This window comes from Artemia sp. Qi Xiang Cuo, chromosome 11 (assembly GCF_049724085.1).
Source record: "Artemia sp. Qi Xiang Cuo chromosome 11, ASM4972408v1, whole genome shotgun sequence".
NCBI classification, from domain to species: domain Eukaryota; kingdom Metazoa; phylum Arthropoda; class Branchiopoda; order Anostraca; family Artemiidae; genus Artemia; species Artemia sp. Qi Xiang Cuo.
The window spans coordinates 66,332,419-66,351,763 of NC_142804.1; the positions used below are offsets into that span (position 1 = coordinate 66,332,419).

The 19,345-nt window shown below is 34.2% G+C and overlaps 1 protein-coding gene across 2 annotated transcripts in view; it reads right to left on the reverse strand.

Annotated features, from left to right (window-relative positions):
- Syn1 (Syntrophin-like 1) overlaps positions 1-19,345 on the reverse strand; it is a 71,532-nt gene that overhangs the window by 18,074 nt on the left and 34,113 nt on the right. For both annotated transcript variants that reach the window (XM_089096959.1, XM_089096957.1), the window contains exons 6-7: positions 6,543-6,766; positions 2,438-2,679 (exon numbers count right to left, since the gene is read on the reverse strand). In XM_089096959.1, the coding sequence (XP_088953085.1) occupies positions 2,438-2,679; positions 6,543-6,766 (466 nt within the window). The remainder of the gene's footprint in view (positions 1-2,437; positions 2,680-6,542; positions 6,767-19,345) is intronic.

Below are 19,345 nucleotides of genomic sequence, written 5' to 3' on the forward strand. Positions count from 1 at the left end.
GAATTCACGCATAATGAATATTTTCTTTACGGTGTTGCCCTTTGTTTCTGCCCTTTGTTTTAACAACCTGTTAAAACAATGACACTGACTTGAAGAACCCACGTTTGGGATAGAATTCACACATAATTGATACTTTCTTTACGGTGCTGCCCTACGTTTTAACAACCTGTTAAAACAAATACACTGACATAAAGAACTTATGTTTCGGATAGAATCCACACATAATGAATATTTTCTTTACGGTGTTGCCCTTTGTTTTAACAACCTGTTAAAACAATGACACTGACTTCAAGAACCCACGTTTGGGATAGAATTCACAAATAATTAATATTTTCTTTACGGTGCTGCCCTTTGTTTTAACAACCTGTTAAAACAACGACACTGACTTAAAGAACCCATGTTTCGGATAGAATTCACACATAATTAATATTTTCTTTACGGTGCTGCCCTTTGTTTCTGCCCTTTTTTTTAACAGCCTGTTAAAACAATGACACTGACTTAAAGAACTCACGTTTGGGATCGAATTCACACATAATTAATACTTTCTTTACGGTGCTGCCCTATGCTTTAACAACCTGTTAAAACAATGACACTGACATAAAGAACCTATGTTTCGGATAGAATCCACACATAATGAATATTTTCTTTACGGTGCTGCCCTTTCTTTTAACAATCTGTTAAAACAATGACACTGACTTCAAGAACCCACGTTTGGGATAGAATTCACAAATAATTAATATTTTCTTTACGGTGCTGCCCTATGTTTTAACAACCTGTTAAAACAATGACACTGTCATAAAGAACCTACGTTTCGGATAGAATTCACACATAATGAATATTTTCTTTACGGTGCTTCCCAATGTTTTAACAACCTGTTAAACAATGACACTGACATAAAGAACCTACGTTTCGGATAGAATTCACGCATAATGAATATTTTCTTTACGGTGCTGACCTTTGTTTCTGCCCTTTGTTGTAACAACCTGTTAAAACAACGACACTGACTTAAAGAACCCATGTTTCGGATAGAATTCACACGTAATGAATATTTTCTTTACGGTGCTTCCCTATGTTTTAACAACCTGTTAAAACAATGGCACTGACATAATGAACCTACGTTACGGATAGAATTCACATATAATGAACATTTTCTTTACGGTGCTGGCCTTTGTATCTGCCCTTTGTTTTAACATCCTGTTAAAACAATTACACTGACTGCAAAAATCCACGTTTGGGATATAATTCACACATAATTAATACTTTCTTTGCGGTGCTGCCCTATGTTTTAACAACCTGTTAAAACAATGACACTGACTTAAAGAACCAATGTTTCGGATAGAATTCACACATAATTAATATTTTCTTTATGGTTCTGACCTATGTTTTAACAACCTGTTAAAACAATGACACTGACTTAAAGAACCCACGTTTCGGATAGAATTCACACATAATGAATATTTTCTTTACGGTGCTCCCCTATGTTTCAACAACCTCTTAAAACAATCACACTGACATAAAGAACCTACGTTTCGGATAGAATTCACACATAATTAATATTTTCTTTACAGTGCTGCCCTTTATTTCTGCCCTTTGTTTTAACAGCTTGTTAAAACAATGACACTGACTTAAAGAATCCACGTTTCGGATAGAATTGACACATAATGAATATTTTCTTTACGGTGCTGCCCTTTGTTTCTCGAATAAAAAAAAAAAAAATAACATAACCATCATTAGCTGATCTGTATAAGGATTATTTAGTTTATTTTAAAGCGAGATGGCTGTTTTAGACCTGAATGTTTTTTCAATATTTGCTCTTCCATACATCTAATTACAGAATGTGTTATTTCGTAGAAGTAACCCTTGGTTCCCACATAATTCTTTCGTTCCATACCGATCTAAAAATTCTTAGAACTTATTTTAAAGCAAAAATGATTATTTTTTACCAACAATAAAAGCGAGGACACGGAATCTTGGCTTTCACACAAAAATACTGACACGAAATTTTGCAAAATTTTATATTTCGAAATGCAGACGTCTAAGGATTGATTTTTTGGAAAATGCAGACGTCAAATCCTACAATTTCAGACGGAAGTGCTTAAATAAATTATACCCATTTCATGGAAAAATACGAACGCCAATTTTTGCAATTGTAGGTAAAAGGGCTACAGGAAAATGTAGCAACTTACAAATACACAGATGCAAAATATTGCAAATTTCGCGAAAAAGGGCCGACGTTAAATCTTGGGACTTCACATAAAGGCGCTGACGTTACAATCATGCAAATCCAAGTATTATAATCAAATTGAAAAGCTTTTAACTATTAAAATAATCGAAAGTTTTTTCCCTGCTTAATATAAAACCCTCCCTCTTTAGCTACTTAGTATTAAAAATCATACTGAAAATACCTTACTACGTCATAAATGTCACAAATACCAACCTTGTCATAACTAGAGGCAATCTGGCGGCATGGGACTTCAAACCATCAACACTCCACGGCACAGAGCTATAGAGAAGTATATCCTTGTCAGTGATAATTCCAAAGGCAGCAGTCCATTCGTTTTCGTTGCCAAAACTCTGCTGTTCAGAAGCTGATCCCATGAAACTACCTTTCCTGAGCGGTGTCCTTAGTTGATCTGAGCTTGCAGACAGTCCCAAAGTGCTAGACCGCCTAAACATTACCTGGAAGAGGTATTTCATACCAAAAACACACGAGGAACGGAAAAAAAATTACTAAGAAAAAGACAAAACGAAAAGAGAATAATATATAAAAAAACTTAGTACTTAAAAAAACATAAAAACTAACTCCAAACTCTTGACGTAAATATATCCCGAGACCGCACTGGCTATACATACGTACAAAACAAGCAAACTGACTTATCGGCTCCTTTACTAACCAGCTGAAAATTGCTCGTATTTGGTTTCGTCTTTTTTTCTTTTTTTTATGACATGCATTGCTCAGAACGTCAATACCTATGACTAATCGTGTTCTAGGACTGTTATTATCAGTTGGATGTGGCAAACCTTGTTTAGTTGATCTGAGCTTGTCAACAATACTAAAGCGCTAGACCGCCTAAACATTACCCAGGAAAGGTATTTCAGAAATTCATTGTTGATGTAATATCATAGTGTTATTTTTTGTGTTCCCTACAAACTGGTAACGTTGGTCGGTTCCCTACAAACATGATATAGTTCCCTACGTTATGTATAGATCAGAACGTATTTAAGGGTACTTAAGAAGCCAGGATTGTTATTGTCAGTAAGGTGTGGCAAACTTAATTTAGGCGATCTAAGCTTGTCAACAACCCGGAAGAACTAGACAGTCTAAGTATTACTTAGAAAAGGAATTTCAGGAATCAGTCCTGTCATTATTGGTGTTATATGATTGTATTATTGTTGGTATTGGGTAGGGTCTAGTAAGTTTGTTTTAGATGACCTCAGCTTTCCAGAATCACTAAAATTCTAGACCGTTTCAAGGCTGCCTAGAAAAGATACAACAGAAAACAATACATTTCATTGTTGGTATTACTTAAGTGTTATTTTTTGGTGTTCGGTAGGGTTTGGCAAACTTTTTTTAATTGACCTGAGCTTGCCATCAGTCCCAAAGTGCTAGACCATCTAAATATTGTTTAGAAAAGGTATTTCAGTAATAAATTTTATAGATTTGCTAACTTTGAATAAGAAAATATGGAAAATCCATCTTTTTATTGCAGAAATGATCCAAACAAAAATTTAGTCCATCAATTAAAACAGTGCTACATCAAAAAAAAAAGAGAAAAGAGGATCTCAAAAGAGAGGAGAACCTAATTTCGTTAAATTCTACTAAGTTCACTTAAACTAATTGCCAGACTCAACTCACTTTCCCTGATATCTTGGCATCCAGTGAGGTTAAACCCAATCCTACTGGACTAGTCCTCTCCTAAATCCCAGTCCATTTCCCATGAACACCTGGATACAAGTAATTGCAAAAATTTGACCCTGCTTCATAATAGTCAATTACCCCCCTCCCCTCTTACTGCTTGCCCGTATTTACACTTAATGTATTTTTAAATTGTGTTAGTACTTTAACCTTTTTTTCTATTTCAGTGTTTTGACTTGGGTTCATCCTTTATGTTTTATTTATTTATATATATATATATATATATATATATATATATATATATATATATATATATATATATATATATATATATATATATATATATATATATATATATTTGAGTACGCTGATTTACGAACTTTCAATTAAATGATTATTGGTTTGACAAGGGACACGCATTCGGGATTTTTTATTTGTGATTGTTATTTCAATAGAAATGTATCTTTATCTTATCGTTCCTCATTGGTATCAAAATCTTACTCTTCTCTAACAGTAATGTATATCACCTAGACACGTACATAAAACAGGGGGGGGGTGACTTCAAGCTCATTTATCCCTCCCTCTCCCCTGTGCCAAAATCTTGAAAAATTTGCCGTAAGTGGTTGTTACTATTATATGCCTAAATATCCTTATTTTTGCTAGTCTATCACACCAGATACAGTAGAAACATATTTACACCAGACACCAGATACATATTTATTTGATCGTCCCTTAGTATATTCAAGATTACATAAGGTCACTTTATACTTTATATCATTGAACATTTTCACTATGAATCACGGACGACAAGGTTAGATGAAAAAAGGCGAAATTTTGTGATCACAAATTGCAAAAGTCACCAATGCTCTTAGTGAAAGTTATAAACAAGAAAATGTGAATGTACCAATGTCTCAATGTAAAAACAAAACCTCTATAGTCAATGGCGGTTTACAGTATAGTCATAATTCAAAAGTACAACAAGCAAGTGCTTGAATTACAAAAATTTAGTTGCCAATATTTGATAAAAGTCAGTTTTGAAACAAAAAATAAAGTTAAGGACAGCAAAACAACATTCCTTAAATAAATCCTGCTTTCAACAGAGCTTCTTGCAAATGATTGCAATAGCTTATCGAACTAGCGAAATTAGTGTGCTCTATTGAACGCGGTTTGAGCGTCAAAATGGACTTCTTAAAAGAGCAAAAAGAAGAGCAGCCCCCCTGGTTATACAGGTAGGATAATTATGTCCAGTTTTCACTAAAATCCCAAAATTATGCTGTATCCAAACATTAGTCGATCTTTACTTTCATTTATAGAATCTTCTTTAATCAAACTTAATTAATTTTAATGTCTACGAAGTTCATTCTTATTCTTTAAGTTAAAGTAAATGACGACACAAAAAGGCTTGAAACTAAATGAGAATCCTTATGATATAAGTATGAATCCTTACAAGTGTGTGATATCCCATACGGATATGATGCTTTTCATTATTTGCATTTTAACTTTGAAACAAACTTTATAACTTTGAAGAAACTTGCTAAACTTATTGCAGGCAATTTAACATTAAAAAACGCATCAAAAAATTTTTAATATACATTTTTCTCACGTTTTTACGAGTCAGACAAGAATTTCGCGGGGGTGGTTGTTCAAACCCGTATCCTCCCCCCGCCCCAAGCTGGATGCAGTTTGCTCAAGTGGAAATTACCCCCTACCCCTTTTTTCCAACACTCCCCAAAACTGTGGCATTAAAAAACATTTACTGAAGACGCTTTACTAAAGTTTTCATTTAAACATTCAACGCTTATCAATCATTCATCGGAACTAGAGAAATCGATTAAAGAAGCAATTTGTAAGAACAAAGTTTGGCAGAAAGGCTACAGGAACTAATCAGCCTGGAAAGTAAAGTTGGTCCCCGAGGAAGAAAAAATAAATAGCGCCTTGCGTTTCCGACTAATATCCTAAGGCTGACCATGCTTTCCCACTTTAATACTCAATGCTTATTCTTTGAGGTGCTACTGTTATAGGCAAAGGGCTGTCCCTTACACTATTATTTAAATAGTATTTTAACCCTCTTTTGCAGTCTTTGGAGAATTTACTAGCGCTAACGCCATTTAAGAAAATGATGAACATGATGTTGAAAATGATCTAATGGCTATTGGTAATGCTGATTAACAATACTAATTTTAGTACCCAGTAAACACGCGATAAGTGAAGTTTCGTTAATGCTAATGAAATAAAACAAAAACAATGATGAAAATATAATAGCTCAGAAACAAATTTGGGCTATATATTTGCACCGGTTGGTGTGGGGGGGGGGGTGGTAAAGCATAGTATATGTTAAATACGTAACCTAACCTATGTACCGTTTTGCGCCCCTTCAACCCCAAAAAACCAAAGTTTAAATCTTTGTCACGGAGTAAGAAATACCTCACTAGGCAGCGGCCTGTTTTTCATATAGCATCTTTGAGATTTCGATGCGGTCTTTCTCATGTGTTTACTGGATTCTAAACAAGTACCCTAATTTTTAACTTGGTAAGGAAATAGTGACTGGGTCGACAGTAGTTTTAATTCAAATGAGAGCCATATTAAATTGCCAAACTTTCATCCTTACCGTGTCCTTTTTTTTAATTTGGGAAATCACTGGAATTTGGCATGTTTTCCACATTTATAAATGAAAAATAATTCCTACCTCTTGGTGATTGGACATCATTCCCAGCCAGCCCCATGTTGAAATGACGGAAGTATTCAAAGTTTTTGCAAGAACGTGGCAATAGTCAGCCAATGCCTTGCTGGCAGCCACGGCTAATGCCGTGTGCAAAGCATTAAACCACAACGACGCTTCAGCGGTACTCTGAGCACGTAAAAATAAGGAATGCACGGTATCTGGGGAATGTATTTCTATCATACGACTGTCTGGAATAAAAATATATCACTGGTTGGCTTAATAATTATTGACCGGTTATACTAAAAAAACAAAACAAAAAACGCAGAAAAAAAATTGACAGAATCAACAGCTAGCAACGTAAGACCTTGAATTTTAATGTTTATTGTTTTCCTAATGAATGTCAGCAACATGCTTGTAAAGCTTATGGCATTAGTATATCCATACCTACACATAGGCGGCATCCCCTCACCCAGCAAAATTGGTTAAGAGAACATCCCCGAAGAAAAATTGAAAAGTATTGCCCAAAAAATGTAGCTGGTTTTGAGATTACCAAACTTAAATCGAATATACAAGAAAATATATGAACTGTATAATCCTGTAAATCTGTATAATCAAAATTTTTTTCGTGGAAAACCGGGGAAAACTCAGAAAAATTCGAGGATAGTTCAAGCACTTTAGTATGTACTCTGGGCCAGTAGTGTACTTGGTAGCAGCAGCCCATACTATTGCTGTCTTTTGTTTTAGGTGCTTCTGGTTTTTACATTCTACTGGGTAACACTCTGCTACTTGCAGTGCTAGAAACTTCGATTTTTTATGACTTACACTTTAAACTTAAAGCATCAAAGATCCCCTTCTGTTCAGTTTCTTTGTTTCGAGAATCAAGACCGAACTTTAGAAAAAAAAATGGATAAAATTCTGGTTTTTATCTTTTTTAAGCTATGTTCAGCTTTGACTTCCTTTAAATCGAATACATCTACAGTAGCATCTACAAAATATGACTACAGTAGCATTTACATAGTGCATCTACAAATGTGAGGTTTTTGCACTGGACATTTGAAAAAATTAGGCACTCGATTATCAAGCAGCAAATTACATAGTAAATAGTTGCAAATGATAATTGTCCATGAAAACTTGTAAATAACTGCGTTAACAGCTCCAACGCCACAAGACATAAGAGACAGAACATAAATATTGGCTGAGTCTGAAGTATGCTTATGTTTTTCTAAAAAAAATTTCTCTCGTTTTTCAACGGTAGATTTTTCGTAAGAATTTACAATCAGATCAAAAACATTCAAAAGTAGCCGAACTGAAAAACATCAAAAGAGTCAAACTGAACATGTACTCTGGATCCCGATCAAGGCCTTCTTAACAGGCCTACTAAACTTTCTAAAAGTCAGGGTATTCAGGAACCCTACTTGTCCTTTGATTTATTACAGCTCTTGTGAGCCTTATTTAGACCCTGGTCCCAGTCCCACTTTCTCGAATTAGACGTTTTAAAGAATGAATCCAATATTATCCAAGTTTTCAAATCAAATATTTGATTTAGAAAAACCAATAAATAGTTCGGTACACGTAATTTATCCTTTCTAAGTTTCTGAATGACATAACTCAGTAATAAAGTTGAATAATGTTTACTTGCTATAAGTTCTGATTATCTCCTAACCCCATCCACACTTCATCAAAGAGGTACATGTATATTTGGTCATGTATAATTATAATGAAAAACATTTGGAATTTAAATATGATTCAAGCTTAGGTCTGCCGAGTTTGTAATTATATTTACAAGTTCTCCTAGTTTTTCTTCCTTTTTAAGTTGAAAATGTCAAAACACGTATTTTCTTTAAAAGAAAATAGAAAAAAAATATCGTTTTGCATGAAAAAAAAGTGTGAAGGCAAAAAACTCTGATCATGAGTTGAGACTATAAAAAAAAAAAAAAAAAAAAAAAAAAAAAAAAAAAAAAATTTTACGGGGAAAACGGACGGAAGGCAAATAGTTTGGTCGTGAATTACACTACTATTAGTGGATCAAAACCACGGCAAAGAGTAGTCAGCTTTTTGGAATTTCAGAGAATAAGAAAGTCATCCTAGATTAGCTTCGGATAAGGTAAATCTTTGTTAATACGAATGGTTCTAACAAAATTTCAACTCTAGCCTAAGGAGAGAAGAGCTCGATGTCACCTTAATACATATGTAACTGAAGAGAAATAGAAAGTAACAAAAACATCTTCAGACAAAACTAAGAAAAATCAAGGAAACAAGCAGTAAAAGGGAACAGCGACGAAGGAAGAGCAGAGGTCATCCCAGCGTAAGTATATCGTTTGCAAATCCCCACATCCAGGAAGTGTTCTTGGGGAATCTCTAAAAGTATTCCAAGTGTTCTCCAAAAGACATTCTATTGACGAACGATCCTTTAGAATTACTTCACACAGATTATATTAATTTGCAACACAGTGGATCTGGTACCTTATTAAAAATCCAGATCCTTTTGATTTAAGTGGCAGAAGATGAAGGTTCTTGGAGCGAACATGGACAGAACATTATAAGACTGATGTAAATATCTTCGGCCCTTATGATAGCTAAAATCACTTTCAATAAAACGAAAGATAAGTTTCATCAGTGGGACGGCCTATACTGCCTTATAGCAGCAGTAAATTTAGTTGTCATCCCCACATCTGGGAAGTGTTCTTGAGAATCTCTAAAAGTGTTCCAAGTGTTCTCCAAAAGACATTCTTTCATTGACGAACGATTCTTTGGAATTACTTCACACAGATTAAATTAATTTGCAACATAGTGGATCTGGTACCTTATTAAAAATCTAGATCCTTTTGATTTAAGTGGCAGAAGATGAAGGTTCTTGGAGCGAACATGGACAGAACATTATAAGACTGATGTAAATATCTTCGGCCCTTATGATAGCTAAAATCACTTTCAATAAAACGAAAGATAAGTTTCATCAGTGGGACGGCCTATACTGCCTTATAGCAGCAGTAAATTTAGTTGTCATCCCCACATCTGGGAAGTGTTCTTGAGAATCTCTAAAAGTGTTCCAAGTGTTCTCCAAAAGACATTCTTTCATTGACGAACGATTCTTTGGAATTACTTCACACAGATTAAATTAATTTGCAACATAGTGGATCTGGTACCTTATTAAAAATCTAGATCCTTTTGATTTAAGTGGCAGAATATGAAGCTTCTTGGAGCGAACATGGACAGAAAATTATAAGACTGATATAAAGATCTTCGGCCCTTATGATAGCTAAAATCGCTTTGAATCAAACGGCCTATAATGCCTTATAGGAGCAGTAAATTTGTTGAAAAGGTTAATAATAATGTTTCACCACCTCGACAGTGACACTATCTAACGAAATATTTGTTGATTTAATTCTTAGGGGAACTGCTTTTGATAGTTTTAATAAAAAAGCAGAGTTGAGGGAGTGGCTAGTTTAATTTTAATTTGATTAATTTGACCTAGGAAGGATAAGGTCTAAAGAGTCACATTAAGTTAGGATTCGCTTTTGTCATTTCAGAACCTCTCTGAGCCAAAATACTAAAAAAAGATTCGACTCCATTTCCACCCAAAATAGACTCGTTCTTTCTTTTTTTTACGAATAATCCATATTTTTCTTAGACTTCACCTCCGTCTCTGTAGTTTTCATATTTACAGGATTTCAAACAGAATCTTTCACGCAAAACACATAAGAAATATGAAAAAGAAAGTGGAAACGGGACAGGATTCGGACATTGAGCATTAAGGCCGAATTGGCTTTTGAATAAACGGAAGGGGAGATATTGGTATATGAGCATGCAAAAATAAATTGCCTATTACAAAAATACAATTATCAGCTGGCACATTTTTTGTCACGATCTTGGCACCACATTTCACAGCGGAATGAATGTTTGACTCGTAAAAACGTAACACAAATGGACATAAACAAATTTTGTATGTTTTTTTTTAAGTGTTTTTGTGTACTTTCCACTTGCTTACTACTTTTTAACAGGGAAATATATTAAAGCAGCTAAATCTCTGAATATTGTTAATAAAATATTACTTTACACAGATTAAATTAATTTGCAACATTTCACATTTCATTTCACACATTTCACATTTCATTTCACACATTTCACATTTCACAGCGGAATGAATGTGTCACTAGTCGTTTTATCCAATCCAAAATGTATATTGACTTTCTTCTTTTAAGAAATGAGGCAAATTCTCTCGAAAAGGAGTAGATTAAAGATCACTATGCAAAATCATTTTTTTTTCTTTTTTGGGGATGAATGCTTGGAATGAATCGGAAAGGAATGTATGTACCACTAGTCCTTTCGTCCTATCCCAGATGTATGTTGACTTTCCTCTTTGAATGAATATGACATTATCTCGAAAAAGAGAAGGTTAGAGACTAGTATGCAAAAATGAAGAAAATAGTGTGGATTATTTTCGGAACGAATGTACGGAATAAATCAGAATGGAAGGAATTTCCCACTAATCCTTTTATCAAATGATACTAGTACACTGACTTTCCTCTTTGACGAACGATGACACATTTCCTTGAAAATGAGACACCTAGATACTACTTTACCCAACGAAGAAAGTAATTTGGCTTGTTTTCGGAATAAATATTCGGAATAAATCGAAGCGGAATGAATGTGCCGCTTGTCCTCTTATGCATCCTAGATGTACGTTAACTTTCTTCTTTGAAGAAATATGACACATTCTCTTGAAAATGAGAAGGTCAGGTACTACTATATCGAATGAATTTGTTTCAGGGTGAATGTTCGGAATGAATGTGCTACAAGTCCTTTTGTCCTATCCTAGATGTACGATGACTTTCCTCTTAAAGGAAATATGACTCATTCTCTTTAAAATGAGAAGCTTAGATATTATGCCAAACGAAGAAAATAACTTGGCTTGTTTACAAATACAGAAGAGGGAATCCTCACAAGCTATAATAAATCAAACATAATACGAGATCAATACAAGGCATCTACAAAAAGTTGGTGACATTATCTAGCTGTTAATTACTAAATCAATAATTTATTTGATAGATAGGTTGCTTCTTTATGCCAAAAAATAGATTTATGATATTCCTTTCAAACATTGTTCTAACACTACTCTCGGGAACCCTCTTGAAATGAAAGCATATGAAAATGAGGCAATTTAACGATTTTCAAATCTGTACTTGGCTTTTCTCTGTTACTTCAAAGTAAGAAGAAATTATATCGTGTTTATAAAACTTATTCTTCATTAAATTCATGTCAATATAACGCAAATTCAGTAGGTTTCATAGGATATTTGGTAGACATGCCCTATTGAGGTCAGTATCGTGCCAAGATTTTGGTCTACATAATTGCAGAGTTCGAAGCACAACCCTGGGGCCTGAATCCCCTCCCTAACACCCTTACCAAGCTACAGACCGTGGCTGATTATAAAAATAACAAACAATATGTGTACTAGCTTCTTAATTATGGAACAGGACCGATAATTAGGATTTGTCCCCGTTCTTTTTTCTATGCCTCCGATTTCAGCTTATTGTGGGGTTGGACCAACCTGACATGTTGAAAAGTAATATTTAACAATAAGTTGATTATTTTTTGTTGAAAACTTATTGTTAGATATTACATTTTAATATGTCAGGTTGACTGAATGGTTATGGAGCCAGACTAATTGAATCTGTCACTGTAAGTGGCTCGAAAAGTGGGGGATTGGGTTCAAATCGCGCACCTGGAGAAATTTTTATTCAGCGTCTTTATGTTCTGCAGGGATATTTTGTTGTAATTGTGTTTTCCCGTCAAAATAAAACGAATAGCAAGTGCACTAGCCTTTTTAATATTCAAGGCTTCGCAAATTTAAAATAGCGAATTATTTTTTTTTTAGCAGCAAGGATATATTATCATTTTCGTTTGCGATGTGTTATATTATCTCGTCAAGATAAATGTGTTGCGTCATAATGCTTATGATGATTAATTTTATTATTTCAGTTATTATGGGCTTGAGTTCGTTCTTTTTTACTATTTACTATGCAAATTTTATCTAAAGGGCAATTTTTTCCATTACACACAGGAAATATCCTATGGATTTTTCTTTTTTCATATTCTTTAATTTAATTTTGTTTTTTGCCCTAGCCAAGTGGGTTCCAACACTATACCCCCCGTATTCGAGTTACTGTATGATACGGGGATTTACCAGAAATAATATTTTTCCAGGGAATCCTCTTTTAAAAACACAAACGTAACAGCCTAAGGCAGAAAATAAGGCTGTAATCTCAGGTACTGTCATTGGATCAGCTACCACAACCAGTTGAATTTAGCTTTTGGGCTTTCTCAAAAGAGCAGCAACTCTAAATTTCCTCACGATTCATGATCATACATCAAAGCAAAGGAGGCTACTTGATCAGATGATGTCAGGGCAGTGAGGATGCAGAACAGGACGAAAATGATGATGATGACGAAAATGATTAAGACCCACTTTTAAAATATTAAGAAGACAGTTTTTCAGGTTTTTTTTTCAATTTCGAAGAATTGTAAATGCAAAAGTTAAACATTTGCGTAAAAGTTAATTGTGGATTAAAACGGATATGTTAGTGAAAATAGATGGAAATCAAATAAAAAAATTGTGTGAAAGTAGAGAAGAGCATTAGAACTTTAAAAACCAGTAATTAATCTGCCTAATAAGGGGTTTGATACTTCCCAACATCTCACTCTACACTACAGTTACTATTGTTTCTCATCCTCACAATTAGGAGTAATGTAAATAGTAAATATTAATATTAAATATTAAATGTTAATAATCAAATATTAATATAATTTAAATATTAAAGTATTAAAAAAAAAGTGCGTCTTAGCCCGTTAGCTGCTGTTAACTATAGTATGAACCGGCCGGTTGAATGCTATTGATCTTAGAAGTTTGATGAAGGTCTTACACACATTTGTTCAACCAAAAGAAGAAAACATTTGAAAAGAAGGCATTCGAGGAATATCGCGGCTAGTCGAAACTAATTTTAATTAGAGATTATTACATTGTAGTGAAGAGGACAGAAACAACTGAAAAATAATCTAAAGTCCATAGTAGATGAGTAAACTCAAAAATATTTTGATGTAAATCCAAAATGTTTGTCTGTGCCATTGAATTAGTGAATTTTGCCTTACATTTTACTCCCAGTAGTTTCAGAAAATAATTCGGCGCTAGAAATTTTCCACGGCGCACCGGAATGCCGAAGTCTGTGGTGGCGGCGCACCGTCAGTTTTCGGTGCGGCTCCGGGGACTACGTGTCATTTTCTTTTCTTGTGCTTGGTATCTAAATTTAAAAGGTATATCTCATACTAGCCAAAGAATTTGTCAAACGAGAGGCATAAAAAAAGAAAGAAAATCTATCATATGCTGTCTGTGAGGACTAGAGAGAAAATAGTTTCCCCCTTCCCTCAAACCCCAGATTCTAATATCCCTTATCTGCACCCTTAAAGAAAAGGAAAACTTTTACTGAAAGCTCAAAACTATCCATTGGCCGCGAGATGAATCAAATTATGATTCGTCTTCTTTAATGAAACCTACTGACTTTGAAGAGGGGCGACAATTTTTTCCTTGGTCCTCGTTAAGCAGTATGCGACACGTATTTTTAAGCCTCTTGTTCGACACGCTCTTTAGCTAATACGAGATAACTATTTTGAACTTAAGAAGCAAGCCCAAGAAAACAAAATGACCAGTGATCACAACCAAAGCATAAATGTTCTACAAGGTCACTTGCCTATATGTTCTACAAGGAGGCATAGTCACTTGCCTTTAGGCTTCAGGCATAAAAATGAAAAAAACAAATGCTCTCTTGTGAGAATTCGAAAACCAATTGAAGGTGACCTGATTGTAAAAGTAAACAACAAAAGTACGAAGAACAATAGGGAAATCTTTTTGCAAGACAGTGGAGATAATTTGAATGAATGTTTCGGCCCTATGTCCAAGGGCCGTCCTCAGCAAGACAAAAATATATGAAAGACAAAAAGACTCACAGCAACATGTGACCAATAAAACCAAAAATTAAAAAATTTTCAAAACAGTCCTAGCATCCTTACTTCAGCAAAGTTCAACCAGGACTGATAAAAAGTAAGTTAAAACAAGGCGATTCAATGAGATGAAAGAAAAATAATTTAAAAACACGTTCTTATTGCTAATCCAGCCTTTTTGGCAACTAACCTCAAAGATCTTTTTGTGATCAGTTCTGTGTTAATGTCTATTGATTTTTTAAAATATTTTTAAGATCATTTTAAATTAAATTTGTGTATAGAGCATTTAGTGTGTATTCCCACAAGTCCCTATTTAAGGAAATATTATTATTAATCTTAAATCTGATTTCAATTGATTCTCGGACTACCTGCTTTATGCCTAGGTCATTGCTAATAAGGGCGGATTCATCAAAAAGTATATTGTGGCTAGGATTTTCAAAAAAATGGCTTCCTAATGCAGAATCAGATGAAACAACGGAAATATTAGAATTTAGAGCTTTGAATATATCATCTTTATGCTGTTGTATGGGCTTTTCTAAATTCTGGTGTGTTCTACCTACATAATGTTTGCCACAATCGCATGGTATTTGATAGGCCCCTCTTTGGCGAGTAACTGGGGTTTTCTCTTTACCAGAATTTAGAAAATTTATGATTCTAAAATTATTTGTGAATACTACATACAGATTGTTTTTTGTGCAAACTTTTTTAAGATTTGTAGTGATCTTTGGGATGTAGGGGAGGTAAATTATGTTTAAGGGCTTGTCAGAAATCTCACATGGTAACTATAATTAATTTTACGCGAATGTTTTTTCAGTCTACAGTTAATTAGACTATTAATAAATAAAACAGGATACCCATTTCCAAAAAGTATGTCCGTGATATAGTTTAATTCTGCTGTGATGTGGGAATCAGAACAGATGTTTAGGGCACGATCGACGAGGGATATTACGACTGCTCTTTTAACTTGTGGGGGGTGGTTTGATTTAACATGCAAATATCTATTATTATGTGTTGGTTTTCTATAAATAGTAAAATTGAGTTTATCGAAGCTACGAATAACAGGCCTCCCACTAGATTTTTTGTGAAAAATATGAACTTTATGAACTTTTAGCCACAAAAATATGAACTTTATGAACTTTTGATTGCGCTTTTTATGAACCTATTATGAACCTAAATTTACAATATGTGCACCTCAGAAACTGTCCGTGGATACAAAAAGTGGCAGTTGGTGTTTTCATCACTGGTGCACATATTCTTCTATTTTTTTTTTTTTTTTTTTTTTTTTTTTTTCTTGTTTTTTTTTTTTATTAGTTCAGTTAAATGCGTTTAATTTGTATAAAAGTAGAAAATATAATAGTAAAAAATAGTCTACTCTACTTGTTCCATTTTTTGGCAAAATATGACGAAATTAAGGACGACTTTCGTTTGTTTACCCTGCTCTGTATCCGCTCAACCTCTCTGGCTGCCTCATCTTCTTCGCGCGTCTTCCGGCTCAAAGCCTCGATCATACTTTGTGCGAGGCTTATTTCTACTAAGTCTTTGGCATCTATGGCTTCTTTTAGCTTCTCATTAGCTTCTTGAAGAAGCCTTTCTGCTACTTGTCTCTTCTCCTTTTCAACTGACTTCTTCTCAATCAAATCTTTTTCCAGGTGTTCAATGGTCTTCTTCTCAGATAACATCCTTTTTTTCCTCTTCTTCTCTTGCCTTCTTCCCTTTTGGACTCCTCTTCAGCCTGTCTAGATTGCTCAGCTTCCAGGTACAGTTTATAGCTCTGGCACGCATTTCGCCCCAAATTCAACAGCTCTCTGGTAATAGGGACTATCTCGGGCCTGTTCTCAAACTTCTTTAGAGCGTCAGAGACTATCAGTCTAGCATTGAGCAATTTGACTTTCATCAATGATTTTTCCTCGGTCATGATCCGACTCTATGAAGGTAGCAAAGACTCAAGCCAGAAAAAGGAAAAGACTAAAAGATAGCTTAGTACAAGAAGATATAGGGGCAATAAAGGAACCAAGTTAGATGTAACAATGTCTTTTTGAAGAGAAGAAAATGTATGTTCACAAAACATGCAGTGTTACAGTTTGAAAGGTTTCAAATAAAACTCTTGCACAAACATTTGCTTTCCTTGTCCTTTATATGAAAAAAGATAGCAACCACAAGTGCTTTCTAGCAGATGACAAGAAAAATATGAACTTTATGAACCTTTTTTCTAAATTATGAACCATTTATGAACCTAGGTTAAAAATATGAACTTTTTTCATAATTATGAACCCAGTGGGAGGCCTGGAATAACTAACACATCTAGGAATGGGATTTTATTTGCGATCTCGATTTCTAAAGTAAACTGTAAATTTCTATCGTATGTATTAAGGTGATCTAAAAAACCATTAAGCTCATTTTCCCCATAGTTCCAGAGTAAAATTACGTCATCCATGTGGCGTCCCCAGAAGATATGTTTCAAAAAATACGAATATAATGCCCAATTTTCAATATGTTCCGCACAAATATTCGCCAGTAACACAGAGAGAGGTGTGCCCATTGCTAAGCCATTAATTTGCCGGTAAAAAGAATCACAGAATTGGAAATACATCGAATACTTGTTACAGAGTTTAACCATGGTCATTAAGACTTCACAGTCTATTCCTGCTGCTGAAGCTTCTATTAAGTGAAAATTTTCTTTGACTTTATTTTCTAATAACTGTTCAGATACTGCAACATCAATATTTGTACACATTGAAACAATGTCAAAGCTACTTATAATTGTATTTCCGAGATATTTACGTTTTTGAGTTTTTCAACTAAATCTACCGAATTACATATACATGATTTTTGAGAGTAAAGCAAAGGTTTAAAGGCTATACATAACCATTTTCCAATATTGGATGTGGGGGCTTTCGTACAAGCTACTATGGGCCTTAAAGGAATGCCTTGCTTGTGTAATTTTGGAAGACCATAAAACTTTGGGCAAAAGCTACCGCGGGGGAAAAATTTATTATATAGCTGTGGAGTAATTTTACCATTTTGTTTTAAACTTTTTAGTTCATCTATAATTTTGTTTGCAAATTGATCAGTATGATCATGGGTCATAGTTCTATATGTTGTCTCGTCATTTAGATGACGTCATTTATCCATGACAACCAGAGAATTGCTTTTATCTGCTTTATTATAATAATGGACGAATCTTTACGGAGATTACATAGCATTTTTAGGTCATACAAATTATCTGGTTTTTTATTGCCGGGAGAATTAATCTTTTTTTGATTGTTGTAAAGGGTATCTATAAGACTAGCCCTAACTTCACCTGGGTTGGAAATAGATGTATAAAATTTGTGTACAGAGGATTCTAGAGAGGAAATTAAATCTGCCACAGGGACATGTCTTGGAAGAAAAGAGAATTTTGTACCTTTTTCGAGAATTTGAATTTCCTTTGGTTCAAGCGTTCTAGAGGATAAATTAACAACAGCCGGTTCAGGAGTGAATCTTGGAGTGTAAGTAGGGCTATTCCTCGAAAATTCATATCTTAGGTTTTACAATTTCTAAATAAGTCGTTCCCTTGATAAGCGGAAATTATGACTAAACAAATTTCTTTCCAATCTAGCAATCTGGTTAAAATCAGCAGAGGACAAATTTTCAAATAAAAAATTTTCTAAGGATTTTCTTTCAGAGGAAATAGTATATCTTTTCTGTTTTTTGTCTTTAATGATGTGTCTTAATGTTTTAAATTGTAGTGCGCGAGCAAATTGCTCTTCTTTCCGGGTACTTAAGTGTAATCTGAATCTTAAAGGCTTGGGAATAAGATTTTCAATTATGCAAGATTCCAAGAATTTTTGTTGGTTAATGATATTAGCGTGTTTTTTGCCTAGATTAATAAAATAAAAGATATCATTGGTCAATTGCTCCCCATAAGCAAGACGAAAATAGCGAAGAAGACCACACTGCCTTTCCATAACAAACAACAAAAGTACGAAGAACAACAGGGAAATCTTTTTGCAAGACAGTGGAGATTTTGAATGAATATTTCGGCCCTATGTCCAAGGGCCGTCCTCAGCAAGACAAAAATATATGAAAGAAAAAAGACTCACAACAACATGCGACCAATAAAACATAAAAATTAAAAAATTTTCAAAACAGTCCTAGCATCCTTACTTCAGCGGAGTTCAACCAGGACTGATAAAAAGTGAGGTAAAACAAGGCGATTCATTGAGATGAAAGAAAAATAATTCAAAAACACGGTCTTATTGCTAATCCAGCCTTTTTGGCAGCTAACCTCAAAGGTCTTTTTGTGACCGGTTCTGTGTTAATGTCTATCGGTTTTTTAAAATATTTTGCAAGATCATTTTTAATCAAATTTGTGTATAGAGCATTTAGTGTATATTCCCACAAGTTCCTATTTAAGGAAATATTATTATTAATCTTAAGTCTGATTTCAATTTCACTTTTCATCAGTGAAAATTCAAACATTAGCAATTAGTTGACTCCCAACAACAATTGCACCTTTAATGGAAAGACACTTTCATTAGCTGTATTGTGCTATGTTTTTAGCTTACTTTTTGCTGTTTTTCACCACCATTCCATTTCAATTTGGCACCCGCGGCTATTAAAAACAGCATATGAAGGTATTTTCTATAAAAAATAGCCACTGATTTCTCCTATCTTTTAAGATATATATTGTTGTCGAAGTTTCCATTTAACCAATTAAAACAATCAGACCATTTTCACTGTCTTTGATGCTTTAAGTCAGCAACTAAACAGCCACGATAAGCAAATATTGCTCGGTTACTTATGTGTTATAGCGATCACACTGCTCTTGATCTGTAATGAAACCGGTTTTCTGT